Source organism: Ursus arctos, unplaced genomic scaffold (assembly GCF_023065955.2).
Source record: "Ursus arctos isolate Adak ecotype North America unplaced genomic scaffold, UrsArc2.0 scaffold_1, whole genome shotgun sequence".
Taxonomy (NCBI): domain Eukaryota; kingdom Metazoa; phylum Chordata; class Mammalia; order Carnivora; family Ursidae; genus Ursus; species Ursus arctos.
This window is the reverse complement of record NW_026622763.1, coordinates 71,710,361-71,734,546: the sequence shown is the minus strand read 5'-3', so window position 1 is coordinate 71,734,546 and position 24,186 is coordinate 71,710,361. Positions and strand designations below refer to the sequence as shown.

General features: G+C 38.7%; 1 protein-coding gene across 1 annotated transcript in view; it reads left to right on the top strand.

Annotated features, from left to right (window-relative positions):
* DNAH7 (dynein axonemal heavy chain 7) overlaps nucleotides 1-24,186 on the top strand; it is a 255,447-nt gene that overhangs the window by 45,820 nt on the left and 185,441 nt on the right. Inside the window, exons 13-19 of the mRNA XM_057316048.1 lie at nucleotides 243-515; nucleotides 1,274-1,401; nucleotides 3,927-4,005; nucleotides 13,897-14,121; nucleotides 16,432-16,578; nucleotides 18,337-19,022; nucleotides 20,979-21,165. Coding sequence (XP_057172031.1) covers nucleotides 243-515; nucleotides 1,274-1,401; nucleotides 3,927-4,005; nucleotides 13,897-14,121; nucleotides 16,432-16,578; nucleotides 18,337-19,022; nucleotides 20,979-21,165 — 1,725 coding nt within the window. The remainder of the gene's footprint in view (nucleotides 1-242; nucleotides 516-1,273; nucleotides 1,402-3,926; nucleotides 4,006-13,896; nucleotides 14,122-16,431; nucleotides 16,579-18,336; nucleotides 19,023-20,978; nucleotides 21,166-24,186) is intronic.

The window sequence follows — 24,186 nt, the reverse complement described above, 5'->3', positions numbered from 1 at the left end:
GGCCCTCATCGTGCTCCCTGCTCAGTGGGGTGTCTGTTTCTCCCTCCCCCTGATTCTGCTGCTCCCCCTGATTGTGCTCTCTCTCTGTCAAATAAATGAATAAAATATTTAAAAAAAAAATCAAAAAGACCTTGTGACTATAAATACACATATATGGTAAGACTGGCATTTTTAGAAAGATAAATGCTATGGTTACCTTAATTTATTTTTTAAAATGAATATTATTTTTCCCTTTGTCTTAGGAAAGTAAGTCTAAACCAACAACCTTGAAGCCAATAATTCTGAATGAAATTGTTGAAGCCCACAAAGAAAAGGTGAAGGAAGTGGTAATGAGAGAGAGCGTGGCACCTATCGAACACGTCAAACTCTATGACAAGTATGACTTTCTGATCACCAGAAAAGCTGAGCAAGAAGTTGATGCTTTCCTTGAGGAAAATCATAGCTATGAGAAAATAATACAAGAAATTCGCAAATACCAAAAACTCATAGAGGAGATACAGTACACATCTAGAAAGGTAAACGATCCATTTTGTACGACTGTTCTTTATAACCATGATATTTTCCCAGTTTTATTAGGATGTGTTTTTAGACCATACAGTGAAAAAATCAGACCATTGCTATCAACAGGGAATGTATTTGTTGTCTTTCCATGACCAAAGCATTATGGGAAGCCCAGGATATATGGAAGTAGACAAAACAGGGTCCTTGTCCTCATAGAGCTGGAAGTCTAGTGCTTTAAGCCTGACTTGAAAGTACTCTATATAATTTGACCCCTCAAAAATTCCAAGAACTTAATTTTTCTTGCTTTAGTGTTTATAAATCCTTCGAAAATATGGTAATTACACCAAAACGTGATCACTTCTGTTTAGTAGGAGACTGGTAATTTAAGATTTTTGTTTGTCCTTTTTTATAGGTTCCAAAATTTCCACCCTAAACATGCATTACTGTTTTGTACAGAGCAGATATAATATTTAAATCCCTCCACTCTCTATTTAGCAATAACTCGATTCTCCAAAGTTCTTATGTCCATTGTTGTCCTGAAATAGAATTGGCTTTCAGGATAACAATCTTGAAGGAGATTTACCCGGAAGATGATTGTAAAATACGAATGAGTATCTAGAAAATCCTGCCTGCATCATATTAAAAAACACACGCACACAAAAACTGAATCTTGTTAGATCACATTAAAAAAAACCCAATATTGTGAGAAAGGCAAAATTGTGGGAAACTTCTATTTTCATGTTCGTTAAACTTTTCATACTTAACGTTGCAGACTGTTCGTTTAGGAATGTTTGAAATGCGCTGTGAGGAATTAATCAGAGCTTTGGTGAAGCGAGCAGAAATTATTTGTGGAAAACTTATAGCTAAAATGTTCCGAGATCATCAGGAAGTAAATACAAGGTATTTATGTGATACCGACTTTTTTTTTTCAGGGGGATGTTAGATAAAATCAATTGTCATTCAAATAAAATTATGGATTAGAACAGTGTCATCAATGAACCTCCAAGAAGATAATGCCAAACTTATTTCTATTTGGCTTTGTTATTTTATAATTATAATTAGTTTTTCACCACAAACGCACCTTCCTGATTGCCTGAAATAATGTGGTATTAAAATGTGTTTGCAATTCTGTTAGCACAAGTCAGATGGGCGTTTTCTAACATCACTGAGGTTTTAAGTTTTAAATTTGTATAATCAGTACACAAAATGGAATTTCAAAGTGGATTTACCCAATAGTTTCCTGGGTCCTAATGGATACTCGAATTTAGGACTTCATTCACTGTGATTACTCTTCAAGGCCATGATAACTTGTTGCCTTAACTAAAAACTTGTTGACTAACCTGGAGATTTTGAAGAAAACTGGCTCATGTTAAGTAAACTCACAGAATGCTAAGGTATAAAGCAGAATACCTGTTTTTTTAGACAAAAGGTAGAGCTAGTCTTTCAACAACTGGTGTTAATGTTGCTCCAGGAACCTCTTTTCTGTTACCAGTTACATGGAAAAATCCCCCCCCAAAATCAGAAATTTTGTAATGGTTATGTTATCACAGGAAAAATCATTAAAAAGAATATTCAGGATGTGGAAAAGCCTGCAGGAGGCTTGTATTAGGTACAACAGTAGGTGCTTACACTCATAAATATAACTGCTGAAGGAAGTTATAGTCTTCAGGGGAAATAGACATACAAAACAGTAAATTACAGTAGGGCTCAGTAAATACTGAAGTGAGCCGCAGACACAGAACCGAGAAGGACACGAGTCATTTCTTTCACAGTGGAGGCTGGGCAAGTGGGGAAAATCAGAGAAAGCTACAAAGAGGAAGAGGATCTGTGAATTCATTTTAGAGGATGAGGTGGGGGTCTACCAGGTGAACAATGTAAATAAAAGAATTCCAGGTAGAAAAAGTAACATGTAGAAGGGTGTGAGGTGTGAAATGGCAGGGTGTTATTTTAAGAACTGGGACTGATCTGTGTTGCTGTCACAGACCCCGTGAGGAAAGAGGAGTGAGGGGTAAGGCTGAAGCAGGGCGAGTACTTGCATAGCTTATCTAGGAACCAGAATCCTGTATTCAACCGCAAAAGCACTTTTTCCTCTAGAAGTTCTGGGAGAATAGTGAGAATGTCTTTTACTTGTAGCTTTTCATGCTGAGTGAAATGTTTATTTTAATTTCATAGCTATTTTCCCTGCCTCCTAGTTGCCCTTGGAGCTCAGGGCTGATTCTGCTTTTCCCCTCTGTCTCTGAATCGTGCATCTCACCACATTCACTGGATGTACAAAGGACACATCAGAAATATTAGAGGACCCATCAGATACGAGTATCTCAACTTCGTGCCCCTCCGTGTCTCACCTCTGCAAGAACCCTTCATTCCTGTCTCCCCACATTTTCGGGCGAGAGTCTGTCACACCATTCAAAGTTCTCTCTGCCTATGGGCTCAACCCTGTTGGCTCCCCTCCTTCTGGAGCTGGTTCCACCAGTCATGCATCTCCTCTGTATCTCACTATTCTGCCTCTCAAACTTACAACCATGTTCAGAACCCTCCTCCTTCTTCCACTCCCTACTGCAACCTAAACTCACAACCATGCTGTTTCTTTCTCCTTCACCTCACAGCCTGTCTGTCGGTCCGTCCTCCCTCCCTCCCTCCCTCCCTCCCTCCCTCCCTTCCTTCCTTCTTCTTCTTCTTCTTCCTCCTTTTATTTATTTATTTTTTTCTGAGAGAGAGGGTAGGGAGAGGGAGAATCTTAAGCAGGCTCCACGCCCAGTGAGGAGCCTGAGGCGGGGCTTGATCTCATGACCTAACATCATGACCTGAGCCAAAATCAAGAGTCAGAGGCTTAACTGACTGAGCCCCCCAAGTGCCCCATCACAGTCGATCTTGAAGAAATTTCTACATGTTTTATCTGGACTTTTTAAGCTTCTACCACTTTTTTTTTTTTTTTAAATCTCACAGTAAGTTCATTATAGGGGCCATAACCCAAATGAGTAGGAAATATTTGTATATTATATAACCAGAAGTTTCTGAACATAGAAGCCCATGTTAATTGATCCCCACAAGTAGAGTTAATCACTGTCTTATTTAGAACTAGTTTTTGGTGCTATCTCAACTAAATCTCTGGTAGAGCCCCTATGATTCTAGGTTGGAAGTGATTGTTTATGGCCCTGTCTTCTATACAGGATTATGAACTGCTGGAGAGTCATTATTACATCTTCTCTGTCACTTAATATTATAGTCCGGAATGTAAGAGATGATCATTAAATGTACATTGAATGAATGAGTAAGGGCAAAAATTTGTTTTTAATTCTTTAGATGTCCTATAGATAAGATCATCTTACTCTATTTTTCACATAATGGCACATATAAATAGTATATAGGACTATATTTAGGAATAAAATTTAATTACATAAAATTGATTTTGTCTGGTGTTTCAGATTATGTGATGAATTTGAGAAGATAGCTGAAAAAGCTCTCAGCACTCCTCCAAATACAGCAGAACTAATGGAAATGAAGGTATTGTTTATAAACTTTATAGTCATCTGTGTGTAAGTTGATGGTTTGTTTTCCCAGCTGTTATTAGCTAATTATCAACATGATAATACAATAACAAATCACTCCAAAAGTTAAAAGAGGCTTAAGATAATGTTTTGTTTTATTATTCTTAGCTTGGTGATTCAGGCTGGGTACTCCTGGCTGGTTCTGGTCACAGTTGGGTCACTCACTCCATTGGGTCAGCTAGTTCTCAGTTGTGTTAACTAGTGTAACTATCCTTGGCAACTTGACTCTGCCCCACTTGTCTCTTACATTCCAGCAGGCTCACGGGGCATGTTCTCATGGCATGGCAGAGACACACAACCAAGCCCAGGTGTACAAATGCTTTTCAAGTGTCTCTGTGTGTCACATTAGTTAACATCTCATTGGCCTTAGTAATTCCCATGGCCACAGCATGAGAAGACACCATAGGGTGTGGATTCTGGGAGAGGTGAAATATTGGAGCTGTTCGTGTAATCGTCTACCGATATTTTTGAGAACACTATTAATACTAACATGCTAATAGGCATAAATCAGGACTGTCTTGGGCAACCTGAGATATGTGGTCATCCTTAATTTTTAACCAAATATTTAAGCTTTAATCATTTGTTTTTTATAAGCTATTTTTGTTATACATTAAAATTTTCTGTGGTAGTTTGCCAAAATATGTTTTCAGCATAGAATTTATGGTACTAAAAATATTAGGTAAGTCTCACTTTAATCATTTTTCATGTTCCTTCTGTGCTTGAAGTCTGCCTAATGGTGAGTAAAATAGTATTAAACAACTAGTTAATCACCATCTTATTTTATTCCTTTTTCATTCTTCTTACAACAAACTTTTATAGGACTTACTCCTCTTTTCCATCAAGCATTCTCAAGATCTGAAATAGGATCTTTTCTTTTTACATTTTGAAATATTTAAGCAAACCCAGGAAAACATGTACAATCATTCAAAACTTTGTACAGGCAAGAAATAAGAAAAAAAAGTGCAAATGCTTATGTACATTCTTTTTTGTTTTTTTAAATGATTTTTTATTATATTGTGTTAGTCACCACACAGTACATCCCCGGATTCCGATGTAAAGTTCGATGATTCATTAGTTGCGTATAACACCCAGTGCACCATGCAATACGTGCCCTCCTTACTACCCATCACCGGTCTATCCCAATCTCCCACCCCCCTCCCCTCTGAGGCCCTCAGTTTGTTTCTCATAGTCCATAGTCTCTTATGTTTCATTCCCCCTTCCGATTACCCCCCCTTCTTTATCCCTTTCTTCCCCTACTGATCATCCTAGTTCTTATGTTCCATAGATGAGAGAAATCATATGATAGTTGTCTTTCTCTGCTTGACTTATTTCACTTAGCATTATCTCCTCCAGTGCCGTCCATGTTGCAGCAAATGTTGAGAATTCGTTCTTTCTGATAGCTGAGTAATATTCCAATGTATATATGGACCACAACTTCTTAATCCAGTCATCTGTTGAAGGGCATCTCGGCTCCTTCCATGATTTAGCTATTGTGGACAATGCTGCTATGAACATTGGGGTGCATATGGCCCTTCTCTTCACTACGTCTGTATCTTTGGGGTAAATACCCAGTAGTGCAATTGCTGGATCATAGGGTAGCTCAATTTTTAACTTTTTAAGGGACCTCCACACTGTTTTCCAGAGTGGCTGTACCAACTTGCATTCCCACCAACAATGTAGGAGGGATCCCCTTTCTCCACATCCTCTCCAACAATTGTTGTTTCTTGCCTTGTCTATTTTTGCCATTCTAACTGGCGTAAGGTGGTATCTCAGTGTGGTTTTGATTTGAATTTCCCTGATGGCTAATGATTTTGAACATTTTTTCATGTGTCTGTTAGCCATTTGTATGTCTTCATTGGAAAAGTGTCTGTTCATATCTTCTGCCCATTTTTTGATTTGTTTATTTGTTTCTCATGTATTGAGTTTGAGAAGTTCTTTGTAGATCTTGGATACCAGTCCTTTATCTGTAGTGTCCTTTGCAAATATCTTCTCCCATTCCGTGGGCTGCCTCTTAGTTTTTTTGATTGTTTCCTTGGCTGTGCAGAAGCTTTTAATCTTGATGAAGTCCCATAAGTTCATTTTATCTTTTGTTTCTCTTGCCTTTGGGGATGTGTCATGAAAAAGGTTGCTTTGGCCGATGTCGTAGAGGTTGCTGCCTATGTTCTCCTCTAGAATTTTGATGGATTCCTGTCTCTCATCGAGGTCTTTCATCCATTTGGAGTTTATTTTTGTGTATGGTGTGAGAGAGTGGTCAAGTTTCATTCTTTTGCATGTAGCTGTCCAATTTTCCCAGCACCATTTATTGAAGAGACTCTCTTTTTTCCACCGGATGTTTTTTCCTGCTCTATCAAAGATTAGTTGCCCAAAGAGCCGAGGGTCCATTTCTGGGTTCTCTATTCTGTTCCATTGGTCTATGTGTCTGTTTTTGTGCCAGTACCATGCTGTCTTTGTGATCACAGCTTTGTAGTACAGCTCGAAATCCGGTAGGTGTGATGCCCCCAGCTTTGTTTTTCCTTTTCAACAGTTCCTTGGAAATTCGGGGCCTTTTCTGGTTCCATACAAATTTAAGGACTCTCTGTTCCAGTTCTTTGAAAAATGTCCTCGATATTTTGATCGGGATAGCATTGAAAGTGTAGATTGCTCTGGGTTGCATGGACATTTTAACTATGTTAATTCTACCGATCCATGAGCATGGAATATCTTTCCATCTTTTTATGTCTTCCTCAATGTCTTTCAAGAGTGATTTATAGTATCTAGAATATAGGTCCTTTACGTCTCTGGTTAAGTTAATTCCAAGGTAACGTATGGTCTTTGGTGCTATTGTAAATGGGATGGATTCCCTAATTTCTCTTTCTTCGGTCTCGTTATTCGTGTATAGAAATGCAACTGATTTCTGAGCATTGATTTTGTATCCCGCCACGTTACCGAATTGCTCTATAACTTCTAATAGTTTGGGAGTGGCTTCTTTTGGGTTTTCCATATAGAGTATCATGTCATCTGCAAAGAGAGACATTTTGACTTCTTCTTTGCCGATTTGAATACCTTTGATCCCTTTTTGTTGTCTGATTGCTGTTGCAAGGACTTCTAGTACTATGTTGAATAATAGTGGCGAGAGTGGGCATCCTTGTCGAGTTCCTGATCTTAAGGGAAAGGCTTCCAGCTTATCCCCATTGAGAATAATATTTGCAGTAGGCTTTTCATAGATGGCTTTTATGAGATTGAGAAATGTACCTTCTATTCCTACACTCTGAAGGGTTTTAATCAGGAAAGGATGCTGTATTTTGTCAAATGCCTTTTCGGCATCGATTGAGAGGATCATATGGTTCCTGAGTCTTTTCTTGTTGATATGATGTATCACGCTGATTGATTTGTGAATATTGAACCACGCTTGCATCCCAGGTATGAATCCCACTTGATCGTGATGGATAATCCTTTTAATGTACTGTTGGATTCTATTAGCAAGTACCTTGTTGAGGATTTTGGCATCCATATTCATTAGGGAAATCGGTCTGTAATTCTCCTTTTTGATGGGGTCTTTGCCTGGTTTGGGGATCAAGGTAATATTGGCCTCATAGAATGAGTTTGGTAGCTTTCCTTCTGTTTCTATTTTTTGAAATAGCTTTAGGAGAATAGGTATTATTTCTTCTTTGAATGTTTGGTAGAATTCCCCAGGAAAACCGTCTGGGCCTGGAGTTCTGTTATTTGGAAGGTTGTTTATCACTGACTCAATTTCTTCATAATTAATTGGCCTGTTTAAGGAATCAATTTCTTCCGGTTTCAATCTTGGTAGTTTATAGGTTTCCAGGAAGGATTCCATCTCTTCCAGATTGCTTAGTTTATTGGCATATAGCTGTTGATAAAAATTTCTAATAATCCTTCCAATTTCAATGGTGCTCGTCGTGACCTCTCCTTTTTCATTCATAATTTTAATAATCTGGGTCCATTCTCTTTTCTTTTGGATAAGTCTTGCCAGTGGTCTGTCGATTTTATTGATTCTCTCAAAGAACCAGCTTCTAGTCCTGTTGATCTGCTCTACTGTACTTCTGGTTTCTGATTCATTGATTTCTGCTCTAATTTTGGTCAACTGCTTCCTCGTGAGTGGATTAGGCCTGTCCCTCTGTTGCTGTTCCAGCTTCTTGAGGTGAGAATATAAAAACTGCATTTTAGATTTTTCTATTCTTTTGAGTGAGGCTTGGATGGCTATGTATTTCCCCCTTAGGACCGCCTTTGCAGTATCCCATAGGTTTTGGACTGTTGTGTTTTCATTCTCGTTGGTCTCCATAAATTGTTTAAGTTGATTTTTGATTTCCTGGTTTATCGAGTCATTCCTGAGCAGGATGGTTCTTAGTCTCCAAGTGTTTGAGTTTCTTCCAAATTTTTCCTTGTGGTTGAGTTCCAATTTCAGAGCGTTGTGGTCTGAGAATATGCAGGGGATAATTTCAATCCTTTGGTATCGGTTGAGACCTGTTTTGTGTCCCAGAACATGGTCTATTCTTGAGAATGTTCCATGGGCATTAGAATAGAATGAGTATTCTTTGGTTCTGGGGTGTAGTGTTCTATATATATCTATGAGGTCCAACTCGTCGAGTATGGCATTCAAAGCCTTTGATTCTTTGCTTAGTTTTTGCCAGGGTGTTCTGTCTATTTCTGATAGTGGAGTGTTGAGGTCCCCTACTATTAATGTATTTTTATCTATATGTCTCTTTATTCTGGTTAAGAGTTGGCTTGTGTATCTTGCTGCTCCCCTGTTGGGGCATATATACTTAAAATTGTCATACCCACTTGTTGAATACTTCCTTTAAGAATAATATAGTGCCCTTCTGCGTCTCTAACTATAGTCTCTACTTTAAAATCCAATCTATCTGATATGAGAATTGCTACCCCAGCTTTCTTTTGAGGTCCATTTGTGTGAAAGATGGTACTCCATCACCTTACTCTCAGTCTGAATGCATCTTTGGGTTCGAAATGAGTCTCTTGTAGACAGCAGATGGGTGGGTCATTTCTTTTTATCCAATCTGCAACCCTGTGGCATTTATGGGAGCGTTTAAACCATTTACATTGGCACTAAGAACTGAGAGATAGAATTTCAATGATGCCATGTTGCCAGTAAAGTCTTTGTTTGTATCGGTTGTGACTTTCTTTTCTGTATCACTCTTGGGGCCTTTTTACCTTTATAGAACCCCCCCCCCGTAATATCTCCTGTAGGGCTGGTTTCGTGGTTACAAAATTGGTTAATGACTGGCAATTCTGAAATGTCTTTATTTCTCCATCAATTCTGAATGACAGCCTTGCTGGATAAAGGATCTTTGGCTGCATGTTTTTCTCTGAAAGAGCTTTAAAAATGCCCCCCCCCCAACCCTTTCTCTCATTCCAGGTCTGTGTAGACAGGTCTGATGTAATTCTGATGCCTTTGCCTTGGTACATGAGAAATTTCTTTGCCCTGGCCACTTTCAATACTGTATCCTTGGATCTAATATTTGCGAATTGCACTATGACGTGACGTGGCGTAGCTTTGTCATGGTTGAGCTTGGGAGGGGTCCTCTCTGCCTCTTGGACATGAATGTTTGTTTCCCTCGCTGGATTAGGGAAGTTTTCAGCTACAATTTGTTCAAATATCTCTTCTAGACCTCTGTTTTTCTCCACCCCCTCGGGGATGCCGATGATTCTGACATTGGATCGTTTCATTGAGTCAGTAATCTCCCGTAACCTACATTCGTGGGCGTGGATTTTTTTAAGACCAGCTTCTATTTTCGTTTTTTCCTCTATTAACCCATCCTCCAATTCACTAATACGTTCCTCTGCTTCGGTGACCCTGACCGTCAGAGCCTCTAGTTTTGCCTGCATTTGGCTCATAGAATTTTTAATTTCTGTTAGATTCGCTCTCATTTCTGTCCTGAGGGATTCTATATTCTCAGTAACCTTTTCGTTAATACTTTTTTCAATTCTACTCATCATTTTGACCATCGTTACTCTGAATTCCATTTCTGATAATTTGGTTACATCCATATCCATTATTTCTGTGGCAGAGGCCACAGACTCACTGTCTTTTCTTTGCTGGGGGGGGGGGCTTCTCCTTCTTGTCATTCTGATGAGGAGAGGTTGCGGGGTTCTCCAGAGCCCAAATTATTGACTGGGTCCCAGGCTGTGCCCCTTGTTTTATAGGGATCTTGGGGATGTGGGCTTCTTCTTTAAAGATTTTATTTATTTATTTATATGTGGCAGAGAGGCAACCAGCAAAAGAGGGAATAGAAGCAGGGGAGTGGGAGAGGAAGAAGCAGGCTCCCAGCGGAGGAGCCCGATGAGGGACTCCTTTCCGGAACGCCGGGATCACGCCCTAAGCTGAAGACAGGCACTCAATGACTGAGCCATCCAGGTGCCCCGGGTTGTGGGCTTCTTGATTTTTCAGCCTGCCTTCTGGGGGAGGGGCCTGCCGCGCCGAAACTCAGGCAACCCTGTTTGGGTAGAGTCTCCGTGTCCTCTGCGAGGGGGGATGGGGATGGGCACGCTGCGAGCCGGTATTTCCAGGCTTTTGTTCTCTGGCGGCTTTCCCTGGCGGTTTGCTGTGCCTCTTCTGAGAGTCAGAGCAGCAGCGGCTGAGTTTCAGCCTCTGTCACAGAACAGAGGGATTGCGGCCCGTTCTCCACTGATGTTCTGGCCACTTATATCTGTTACTGTTGGTGCTGCTCAATCCTGCAGCATCCGGGGATGTGCGCCCCACACCCGGCGTCCCTGCCCTCACTTCCAGGGCCGGCGCGTCTCTGTCCTTTGTGTTTCTAACGCCGCCAGCCGCCAGCTGCCAGCCGCCCCCGTGTGCTCCCGGATCTCCTGGTCTCAGTCTATTTCCGGTGAGCACACTGGGATTCCGGAGTTCCGTGAGAAGCCTGGTGGCACGGGCTCCCGGCTCACCGGTCTCAGTCTGCTCTCTCGCGGGTGCCATCTGTGAGTCCGCGGCTCCCCCATGCAGGTGGCTACCACTTCCCGGCGCCCGAACGCGGCGGCTGCCTCCCCCTTCCGTTTATCTTCCGATATCTGTGCGCAGTTTCACGGCTCCCCGCTTCGTACCTCAATACTCAGCGCTGGAGATGTTCATTTGTAGAGATCCAGATGCGTCTTCCTGCGTCTCAGGCTGGTTCCGTGGTTGTTTAGGCTGGTCTGGTACCTATCCAGCTCGACTCGAGGGACCGGCTGAAAAAGCCGCCATCTTACTCCTCCGCCATCTTAACTTCTCCCCTATGTACATTCTTTAAATTAGTCATTTAAAGAAAAGTTTTCTAAATCATTAGAACCAACTTTAGATATCAGCCTTTAACTAAAAGCTATTTTCTTTAAAGTATTTGTACTTGGATTGGGGTTGTTAGCATGTGAATTTGTGTGTGTGTGTGTGTGTGTGTGTGTGTGTGTGTGTGTTTGATATACACATCTTTATGTGGTCTCTTTTAGAAGATGTTTATATTTTATATTAGTTGTTGTAGGATGTCAAGTGATGTTTCAATCATGGATGATAACATAGCTGGAGAATTCCATAACTGTATATTCCTTTGGAAAAATAAATATGGAGTATGAAGTGTATCATTTATTTACCCTCCTAGCTATGACTGGAAATATTTACAAATTTGGAGTTATTTAGTGTGAATTTCTATTGTTCATAGCAACCTCTAGCAGAATTAATAGGATTCATTAGCTGGTATTTAAAATAACTCTGCATCTTGGGGCGCCTGGGTGGCTCAGTCGTTAAGCGTCTGCCTTCGGCTCAGGGCGTGATCCCAGCGTTATGGGATCGAGCCCCACATCAGGCTCCTCCGCTATGAGCCTGCTTCTTCCTCTCCCACTCCCCCTGCTTGTGTTCCCTCTCTCACTGGCTGTCTCTATCTCTGTCAAATAAATAAAGAATCTTTAAAAAAAAAAATAAAATATTTCCACATCTTAAAAAAGTTTAGTCACATAAGGGCAAAATAACTTCTCAGTTTATTCAATACCAAAATCAGTCATTAATTATCAGTTGGGGAGTAAAAATCCAGTCGTTTGACTACACAGAAATCTGATTAACCAGATTATTAAAATATATTTTCAGTTAGACATTTTGTTACTTGTGGAAACCACCATGGTTCCCATCTTATTTCTTTGGATTTGTAACATAATATTTAGTCTTGTTAGAATGACATATTAATGGAAGACTTTTAGACAGTGTTGGGTTTTTTCGTTTTAATTAGAAAAGTAAAATTTTAAACAATATGGGATTGTACAAAGTAAAAAGCAGAAGTTCATCTTTTTCCATAATTCCTTTCTTTAAAGTAATGATTTGTTTTAGTGTGAATTCTCCTCTTTCCAAACATATATACAGTATTAAGTATAAATAACACTAGAGAGAGAGATGAAGAGAGAAAGCCAAAGAAATGAAGATTAAATAGACTTTTAAAAACATTAAAAAAAAAAAAGAAGCATTTACTTCATATCCAGGGAGGTGCAGGGTATACACTAGGGAAGGTTAGTATAAGTAGTTACAAGTAATTGCCAGTCTTCTCATTTTTCAATGGGGAAGCAGGTTTCCTTCAACATTTATAGTATTCAGATATATAAATGAACATGTATCAAAAGATCTTTGAGAGAGCTCTGTGCATATCTGCACATATACCTGCGTACGTGTCTGCGTGTGCTCGTGCACACATACACACACACATACACACACATGCATTCACCACCATCCCCCACAGGTTTGTTTTTGCAAAAACAGAATCATTACTCTGCTGCAAGTTACCTTATTCACTTAACAATATACCTTCTTCGTATTTCTTCTAGGTAACAAGGAATCCTAGTTTTTTCCAAGATCAATAGCTAATTACTCTAATACAATTTATTAGATGATCTGTCATTTCACTCCTGATTTTAAATGCATCATTTCAACACTAAATTTCCACATGTACATGGATCTAGTTCTGATCTCTGTTCCTCTCCCTCCTCTATTCATGGGACAGGACAAGAACTGACACACACACTCTCTCTCTCTCTCTCTCTCTCTCTCTATGATGTTTTCATATTTGGCTTGTCTCTATCATTTTTTTCATGATTATCCTTGCTACTCTTAAGTATTTATTATTTCAGACACTTTCAGAATTATGATGAATTTTGTTTTTTAAAATGCCATTGCAATTTTGATTGAAATTGCATTGGTTTTATAGACTTACTGGAGGAGAATTTACATATTGAGAATATTAACACTTTAACATATGCTTCCACATTTATTCAGAATTTTTTAAATGTCCTTCAATAAAGTATTATAGTTTTCCTCATACAGATTTAGCCATACTTCTTGTTAAATTTGACTATAGCTGTATTTTAGTTTTTGTAATTAAGGAAAGTATAGCCCTGGTGTCTGCTGCAAGTTTGCAATTTCACGTTTGTTACGGTGGTTCAACTAACACTTGTCTCCCCCAACAAGTCTATGAGGGCAAAGCACTGGTCTGTTGGCTGTCACAGTGAATTGCCAGCACCTGGCAAAGTGTCAGGCACTGGAGGTGGGCCACTAGTAGGTGACCCAAATGCTACTGTGAAAGAATAGATGATATTACCCTGCTTCATCTCTCCCAGAAACCCATAGCATTCTACTCTGGTTTTTCAGTGCTTCTTATGTGATGTTTAGTGTTTTCTATTTTTTTCCCACTGCTGTTATGTAGAGGTGCTTGGGACTGATGACAAGTAAACTGTGCTGCGGTCTCCTATCTTGAACCAAAAAGTCTACACTTCTAAAAGTCTGCATATTCATGCATCTTTATGCAAAGTGTTTCCATGGCCTGTGTTTTGACTTGAACTGTTCCTTAAAGTGCCATTTGTAATTTTTGTCTTCCTGCAGGCTTATATTCAGAAAGTAGAGACAACTGACATGGTTGAACTGGGCCAGAGATTGGTGGATTCTAAAAACTGCCTCGCCTTCCTCATTGAGTGCACAAACTTTTCTCCAGCAGACATCAGGCTGAATAATAATGTGTTCCAGTGGTATGGAAGAATGGACGAAATTTTTGATGAGCACAGGAAAATCATCAAAGATAAAACAGAACAATATCAAGACGGTCTTAAGGTTGGGCATAATAGATATTTTAAATTATTTTCATTTTCTGGAAATGCTTAAGTATCACCTTACATGGCATCATCAGCTCCTCTGTTTCACAGGTCAGTTAAGCTTTCTCGTGCCATCAATTTTAGCAGCAGATGGCCATACTGGCTCAATATGGTATCATTTCTTGACTTTCCAAGGGTCAAAAATTCTAATATATTGCCCACAAATGACCATTAATAAAAATAGTGTTTATCTTATACAGTTTATAGTACTCTTTTGAGTTATTTTTATTGTTTAACATCAAAGCTCTCTCGGTGAAGTGTGCCTTCACACACTGCAACTCACCGAAGGATTGCGCCCAGCGTCCTCCCTCGAACATGCGATAACTCTCACCTTTTTTGGTTCCCTACGTGTAAGATTGTTTGGGATTTTCCCCCTCATCTACTTGTCCAGCCTCATCTTCTACCTCCTCTACTGCTTGTTCTTGACTTTTCAGTAACCCTGAGCAACTTTTAGATCCCTGGCTTCCTACACCTCTCCTCTCTTGCACATTCTCTCCATTTGCTGGCGAGCGCACCCCTGGCCCACTCACGTGCTTGTCTCTCTCGTGTGCTCCATGGACTCTCAGAATTCCTCTCGGCAGACCTCAGTTCTGCTGCTTCTCTGCTCCCACGACACTTTTAACACATCTCCCCTGGACTAACCACCCGGTCGTGATGTTATCATTGTCCGGTGCATCTCCCCGATAGACAGTCAGCTCTTTGATAGCAGTCTTGTTTCATTTGTTCCTTTTCTCCCTTTACACCCATGGGCCAGTGAGGGTGCCCGACACACAGAAATGGTGTGAGCACTCCATAGCTATTGTCTGAATAAATGATTTCATATTTTCAGTTTCATTTTACAGATGAAGAGGCTGTGGTTCCCAAAGTGAAGAGACTTGTGCCAGGTCAGCCAGGAGACATGTCCCTTGATAGCAAATCACATTACAGCAAATATGGTTAATTGGCAGAACATGTTGTTTGGAGAATAGTTCATAGGCTTAGCCAAAAACCTTTATTTTAAGCTGTAGGCTGTGTTTCTGTTGTACATTTAGGCCGTTTCAGAATTTTTTTTAAACCTGTAAAAAGCAGGGCACCTGAGTGGCTCAGTCAGTTGGGCGTCTGCCATTGGCTTGGGTCATGATCCCAGGGTCCTGGGATAGAGTCCACATTGGGCTCCCTGCTTGGTGGGGAGCATACTTCTCCCTCTGCCTGCCACTCCCTGTTTGTGCGTGCTCCCTCTCTCTCTCTCTCAAATAAATAAAGTTTTGGGAAAAAAAATCATGAATAGTAAATATTAGACACAGAAGTTATAACAGATTCTTAGAAATCTGTTAGGTGGCCCAGAATTATCTATACTTTACTGTAAAGTATACTATTCTACAAACTTCTCATAGTGTTGATGAATTTCGTCTTCTCATTTTCCTTCCCCCAATGGGCCAGAGCAATAAATTTTCCATGAACTAAAGACAGAAAGCAGCCTAGATAATCCATAAAATATAAAATCTATTTTTGAATAACCCAGATTTGACTTTTGAATATTTTATTAAGAGTTATTTTTTTAGAGCCATTTAATTTGAAATGCCTTACCAATGACAATTTTGTAATGAGCTTTTCTCATTAAACACACACACACACACACACACACACACACACACACACACACCTGTTTTATATTGGAGGGCCAGAGTTTTTAGATTTTAAAATCCAGATATATTTATCTTGCACTTTTCCTGTGAAGAGAGTCCATAGGACAAGAAAAATAACCTTGGAGTATTTTGTGTAAACAATTGAAAATTGAAAAGATACTGTATATCAGAACAGAATTAGTGTCTGTTTTTTCCCCCCAGTTGTTTGTAAAAATGCCATGGCTTTCTTTATAGTCTTTAAAAAACTGGAGCTTTCTTTTAGCCCCATACTTGATTATTATGAATCTAAAAAAATGCTTATAAATCATTTGTTAGCACACATTCTTTAGCATACTAAAGAATAATACCATTGTTTAACCCATTCTTATTTTACTGGTTAGAATTTCTTAAATTCATGGAACAAAGTTAACTTTATCTAATTTCTGAATTATAGGAATCTTAATTCATTAATTTTAAATCCTGACTCTTAAAAATTCTGCATGTTTTAGATCCTCGTCCTCTTCTAGATGATTCCTCTCTTTATATCTTGCCAGTGACAAAATAGAATAATAATTCTGATAATCTTTACAAATATTTAAACTTTTTTGCGACGCCTAAGGGTTTTACCTTTAAAAAACCCTAACAACAAATATTGTTTGTACTAGTTACGGTGTGAACGGTTTGTGGAGGAATTGGAGAGTTATGCTAAACAGGCAGAAGAATTCTACTCCTTTGGAGACCTGCAGGATGTACAACGATACCTGAAAAAGGCTCAAACACTGAATGGAAAGTTGGACTTAGCAGCAGACAAGGTATAATTTTAGAGTTCTTAAGAGGAAGAATTAGTCCAAAAGAAAAAGCATTGAGTTTGAATTGTATATTCACCTTTTAAAAATAGATCCAAATGAAAGTTCAGCTGCCTTTAAGGGACAATATAAATGGTGCAAATATCACTATACTATAAAACTAAAACTAACGTAACTGGGTACGTTAACTATACTGAAATTAAAGCTTTTAAAAAATAATAAATGGCAAAAATAGATCTTATAGACATGCTTCAAGGAGAAGCAGCATTGCTTTTTTCTTTTGGTAGTTATTTCAGTGGCCTTCATCTTTTACTTAAGATAGAGTGATATTTCCATCTGCTTATTTTTTATTTTGCGTCATATAATCGTTTCCATCATGTGCTAGTGCCCGCTTACTCGGTAGTTTGCCCATCTTCATAGAAGACAGTATAGATTTGGTGGCTGTGTTTTTAAATTAGGCCTATTATCTTCTTCCATCGAGCAACCTTGTTCCCAGTATTGCTATGTCAGAACTTGGCTTTCTCATTAGAAGAAGCTGGAGGTGGAAAAGCCATACCCTTTGCCAAAGAAGTTGTTTGAGATTTTTAATTGTATTTTTTATAAAAAGGGGAAATATGAAAACAGACCATGTTATGATGCTTTCCCGTTTTTCTTACATCAAAATTTTAGTATCTTATTAGTTCCAGTAATTAGTTTATAATAGTCACAAAAGTGTGAACACATGTTGAGAAAAGAGAAATTGTAGGTTTTAGAATTCTGTAGCACTGAAATTTTGGGTAACCTGCATAATTTATATACCTAACTCACACTTTTCAGTTCTATAGATTTCTCCTCTAAAGTACCCACATCCTCACATATAAGGTACCCATATCCCATATGGTACCCATAAAGTACCCATATCCTCACTACTAAACAAAGAGGAAATGAATGCTTTCTTTGCCTTTTTTTTTTTTTTTTAAAGATTGTATCTATTTGAGAGAGAGTGAGCACGAGGAGCGGGGGTGGGGGGAAGCACAGGGAGAGGGAGAAGCCGATTCTCCACTGAGCAGGGAATGCAATGCTGGGCTCCATCCCAGGACCCCGAGATCATGACCTGAACTGAAGGCAGATGCTTAACTGACTGAGCCACCCAGCGCCCCTTCTCTGCCTCTTTTTACCCTTCACACACATTTTCAAGACCCAGCTCTGGTTGCATCTTCTCTATGTAAGCTTCTATTCACCATGAGCTCTTGCCTCTGAGTGATAGCGTTTTTAGTATATACTCTTCATGTATATTAAAGAGCTACTGCTCTAAGACACCTCTTCTATTGCCTTATATTATTGTTCAACGATTGCAATTTAACTTTCTGCATATGCATGTCTGTCTCCTGAGCTGAAATACTACCTCCTTAGTGTTGGTATTTTGCAATATAATACTTTTTTCTCTATTTTCCACAGTATCTGATGTAATACTGTGTGTATTAAAAGTACTTAAGTTCTTGCTAATTAATAAATGATGGTATAACCTCAATATACCTGGATGGGCAAAGACTTCTTTACATATATATCATGACTATTTTAACTTAACCAGATACTATTCTTTGGAAAATGTAATCAAAAAGAAATAGGATAGATTACTGCTCAGTAATTCTGGATTATGGCTTAATTTCAGTTTAACTTTAGGGCTAAGTGAGGAGTTGGGGGTCACATTTGATAAAAATATTTTTTTAATTAATGTTATATCATTCACTTCTAGAATAATATATCTTATACCTGTCATTCCAGATTGAACAATTTAACTCTGAAGAAGAGGCGTTTGGTTGGATACCATCAATATATCCTCAACGTAAAAAAATTCAAGATGGTTTGAACCCTTACCTTCGTCTCTATGAAACTGCTGTTGAATTTAGCAACAAATACCGAGGTTGGACTGAAGGACCGTATCATAAGGTGAATCCAGACCAAGTAGAAACAGATGTTGGAAATTACTGGAGAGGACTGTATAAGCTGGAAAAAACCTTCCACGATTCTCCAAATGCATTGGCAATGACAAAAAAAGTAAGAGCAAAGGTAGAAGATTTCAAGCAGCACATTCCTCTCATTCAAGTGATCTGTAATCCTGGTTTGCGCCCCAGACACTGGGAGGCCATGTCCAACATTGTTGGCTTCCCACTGCAGCCAGCAGATGACTCCACTGTCTTCACTTTTTTAGACATGGATTTGGAACCATATTTAGATAGTTTTGAAGGTATTAGTGAAGCAGCTAGCAAAGAATATGCTCTTGAAAAGTCCATGGACAAGATGACTAATGAGTGGGATGCAATGGAATTTGTCATTCTTCCTTATAGAGAAAGCGGGACATTTATTTTGTCATCAGTTGATGAAATTCAGATGTTGTTGGATGACCACATTATTAAAACACAAACTATGCGAGGCTCTCCTTTCATTAAGCCTTATGAAAAACAAATAAGGTAAAGTAATATTTATATGATGATGTTTATGCCATGTTACCAAAATTATCACTTGTATGTAATATACAGTTCTTTTTGAAAGTTGATTCTGCACTTCATACTTAATATTTTAAATAGTTGATTGGAAGGAGTGATAACCTCCTTTACATTTGGAATAGTACTTATTCCTTTGCTATCATCTATAATCATAACAAAGGTAGTGGACAATCAGCCTCCAGATATTCATTTTTATTGCCAGTCTGATCTTATACATTTGACTCAAAAATAAATTCACATCTCTGCACATAGCTCATAGAGCATATAAACTATGAAACTGAAGATAATGTCATTTTCCAAATACACTGATTAGGTTATTGTAGATGATCCCTGAAGGCTTATTGTAATTTTCACTTCCGTGCCTGAAGGATGGCTAGGTAAGTGCAGAAGTAGGAATAGTATGACTCTAGTCTGGAGTTTCAGGCATCTGGCAAAGATCATTAAATTAAATCCTTATCCTGTCTGGGTTTTTTTCAATTTTTGTAATTTGTATGAAGTAGTTTATACTTACCTTAAAAAAGAGATTGTATCCAAATCAGACTACCATCTTCAATGAGAATTTATACGACAAGGGAAAGCTAACTGCTTGGCTTATTAATTGGTTATTGGTTATTGATTTTCCTGAACTTGAGTATGCTCTGGCATTGGCCCAGTCAGTCAGCTTGCTCTGCCTCCTATCTTGCTCCAATGTGCTCATCAAGAGTAGTTTTTTTAACTACTCTGAACGTGGTATAACTGGATTCTATTTTTAAGCACTATCCGTGAGATCAGTAGCTGGAAATTTTGTGTGTCAGGGATTAGATGGAGAAAGAGGAAGAACGACAGGAGGCAGAGGCATTTGTTTCTTCTTGTGAAAAGAGGTTAAACAAATTCACTGATACATGTTGAAGGGATTTTAGAAAAGTGTTTGAAAATGCCTGGTGACTTTTAGAACTTCTATTTATAGGGCTTGGTTTTAACAGTCTAAAATTACAGATCATTAATTATAAATGATGAGTAATGTATTAATCTACGCATAAAGCTATCCCATCTCTAAGGTCTGTTGCCATTGACTGATCATTCTTCTCAATGGCTATGTTATCTCTTGTAGCATAGTGATTGCAGTGATGTGGGTTCAAGTGTGGCTCTATCATTTATTAGCTGGGTGAACTTCAACCTGGTACTTCTCTCTATGTGTCTTAGTCTCCCCATTGGTAAACAGATATACTGGACCTTAAAGGATTATGGTGAGGAGGGAGCAAATACATACTGAGACCTTAGAATTGTGGTTATAAAATAGTTTATAGTGTAATTATAATACTTGAGGAAATCTTGTCATTATTTTTGTTCTCCATATTTAGAAATGAACTGATCACTATTGTAGATTAAAAACGCTTCCTTCTCATGAATGACACACTATTATATTTTAGATTATGTAGATTTTTCTTTAAATACCAGTTGGATCTTATGAATTGAAATATTGTATTCTGGAAATAAAGTTTTTATGGGCTCAAAATTTTTTAAAAAAGAAGAATGTTAAAGGAAATGAATCTTGGAAGTAACTACCTTTCCTAAGAAGTTCAGAGTGCCCTTCACTGAGAACATCATTACTGTCTCCAGAATCTCATTTCTCAGTTTGTACCCTCCAGCCACGGAATTGATTTGCAGAAAGGCTTATTACTATGGCAGACACAGACACCAGGCCATTTGTAGATAGGTATATCTGAACATGTATATCCCCATAAACATAAATGTTGGTGCTATTATTTTAAAACAGATTTTGTAGGACAAATGTAGTGATTTACCGTCAAATGAAGGTAGAGGAATGGAATGGGAATAGCAGCACTGCATACAAGATTGACAGTCCCAGGCATGGTTTTGAGTTTTGTCATCTGAAACGTTGCTTGATTTGCTGTTGAACCACTGTGTTTTGCTTCTCAGAGAATGGGAGAGCAAGCTCCTGCTGCTTCAGGAAATTCTGGATGAATGGCTCAAAGTCCAAGCCACATGGCTCTACTTGGAGCCCATTTTCAGTTCTCCAGACATTATGTCTCAAATGCCTGAGGAAGGAAGACGATTTACAACTGTGGATAAGACATGGAGAGATATAATGAAAAGTGTTGTACAAGTAGGTGAAAATCTCTGAGAATGTCATTATTTGGTTGAAGTGACAAGATTTTTGTTTTCAAAACAATCCAAATAAGTCCTTTTCTTTTTCCCCACATATGTTCCCTTTTCAGATATTATTTTAGAATTCCAGGAGGAAGAAATATCAAAACCGACTAGGTATTTTGTCCTGACTACTTCTTGAGGTCTAAAGTAATTTGCGTCATTTAATGACATGTGGTTCTATTAGTGGTTCCTGCTGGATGATCTGGCAAGAAGACACTGTACGCAGCACTTACGTCCCCATCTATTCTATGCCCCCCTTGCTATGGGCTCCACCACCACTGAAATGCACTATAGTGGAAACACGCCAGCATGCCACTCGATCAATAGTGGTTTCTCTTTAGGCATCTAAAAACAGATGAGTTGCAAAGATGAATTTAAAGAGACCAATAAACATAAACAAAGTACAATCAATCAAAACACAGATACTCAACTGACAAGTTAAGAAAAGAATTTGGTTCCCAAACTAGTAACACGTTTTGAAAAAGATATGATTTTTGTTCAATTCAAAAGACATTGCCCACAAAGCATGATTTGAATGTTACTGGGAAATTGACATTAAAATAGAAGAAATATTAGTTATTAAATTGTATTCATTAAATGAATGCAAATTTCTCCATTGGTGTTTTTGATTAAATACTGTAAGGTAGGATGAGTATTACCTTAAAATTTTCCTACCCTAAAATAGAAATACACATATTTTTATTATTTAAACTTTGAAAGTTGTGACTATAATCCTAAATATGGATAATACTGTATCAACATCAACTATTTGATTTGCTAGGAAAAATATTCAGAAAGATAGACATGGATTTAATAAGTTTACTTCATTTTATGTAGTAATACTTGAAACATAGTTTTGTATAAACCAAACTTTTGTAAAATTAATCACACTGGAATTCTATATTTAAAGGACCTATTCGTGAGTCACTTTGTAATACATTTAATCATCTCTATTTAAAAAATTTAGCCTTTAATATATCATTTCCTTACAAAAGGGCAAAACCCTTACAACCTATATACATTTTCACTTGGAAAAAGTTGAAATAGAATTTTTTTGGTTGCTCAAAAAAGCAAAAAGTAGACATTTGTATTTTCCTAGTTAAGATAATTTTTAAAATAAAAAAATACATTCTTTTTTTGGTATTTGATCAAAATACTCTTCAAAACCCCATATTGCTAGGGAAATTTTATAGGTATTTTAGTACATAGAAAAAGGGTAGCTATGCTAGGACTAGTAAATTAGGAGGCAGATCTTCAATTCTTTCAAACTACTGAATTCAAAAACAAACAGGGGAACCTGAGGGGCACAGTCGGTTGAGCGTCTGACTCTTGGTTTCAGCTCAGGTCATAATCTCAGAGCTGTGGGATTGAGCCCCACGCCGGGTTCCATGATCATTGTGGAGTCTCCTTAGAGATTCCCTCTCCCTCTCCCTTGTTCCCTCCTTCCCCTCTCTAAAATAAATAAACAAGTACAGCTGAAACTAATAAAACACTGTATGTTAAAAGAAAACAGATAAAACAAAACAAAAAACATTACTTACTCTTACTCCCAAATAAGCAGTTTCTTTTGGATGACACTTCTTTACTTTTGCTGTAAGACCTGATTGTCTTCCTGAACTGGCTTTACATTTTCTTTTTCTCAATATATTAGTATTCAGGACAGCTTTTGTCCATACTCTCCAAAGCTTTGAAAATAAACCTAAGTCCATATTTTCTCAGGAAGGTTAATGAGATGACCTGTGTAGTAGAGACATCACTGGATTAAGTGTTTGATACAAAAAGCCATCACTTTCCATCTGAGGATTCCTAATAAAGGTTCTTTTAGACCTATGCAAGAGAAAAGACTCGGAGGTTAAATATAGAATGTGAAAGATAGTTTCATGTTTTGAAACCTGCTACCAAAGACCCTCTCTCACTGGGAGAGGGGAGAGGCTCTGTTATTGACCTTTCAATCTACTTCCAGAATTTTTCCATCACTATTAAGATAGTTTTACCTATGAAGACTTAGCTATACCTATTTCAAAGCCTCAGTCTCATGTTCTACCCAGAGCTCTTCTTCTTTGCACAGGGTAGGCAAAGCTGAGGGTCCAGTGTTGGGGAGAGGTGGGGACTGCTCTCCCACACTACTTCTCTCCTTCCTGGGCTTATTGCCTGGGGCTGGGACAAAGAGAAGGGGGAGAGTGGGGAGAAAGATAGGAAGAGGGAGAGAAAGAACGAGGGCAAGAATGAGAGAGGATTTATTGATATAACTGATCCAGCAAAATTGGGTGTCCTTTTTGTTGGTGGTCATAAGATGTCCAGCCTCCTGTCAGTGGTGTCCAGGCACTCACTATACCTTCACTTTTGGGCATCACAACTGGTGTAGCTTTTTGATAAGTTGTGGACAGGCGAAGTCTGTCAATTGACTCAGTATGGGCAGGTGAAGCCCCTGACAAGTTCTCTCTGGTAAGAGATTCTATCTTGAACATCTCCCTCAGGTTTGATCATCCTCTGTGAGATTTGGCTGCATCTTCAACCTGACCTTCCAATGGTGGTTACTGCCACATTTCTCTTGTATGTGTGTCTCTGCCCCAGGTATCTCAAAAGTCTGTAGCCTTTAATTTCATCTAGGGCTTGCAGACAGGTGGGATCCATCTTCTGTACCTTGTGGTAGCCTTGAGCACATGGTCTTTGCCCCTCCTTCACATGGTCATCCCACCACACCATCTTCTCCCAAGGTTCTTTTGGTGCTCTGGTAGACTTTCAGCTGGGGGTAGATATTAGCTTCCTCTCTTTGCAGACACTTGAAAACATTTATAGGGATTCTCTTCGCCTTCCTCCTTAAGATTCAGGGATGGAAACCAATTAACTGCCTACCCTTTATAGGTGAAAGCAGTGGATAATCTTTCTTCATGTATACTGCACTCACTTCCAAACTTGACATTTGGTCCTTACAAGTCCTCATTTGTGTTCCATACAGGCAGAAGAATGCATTCTT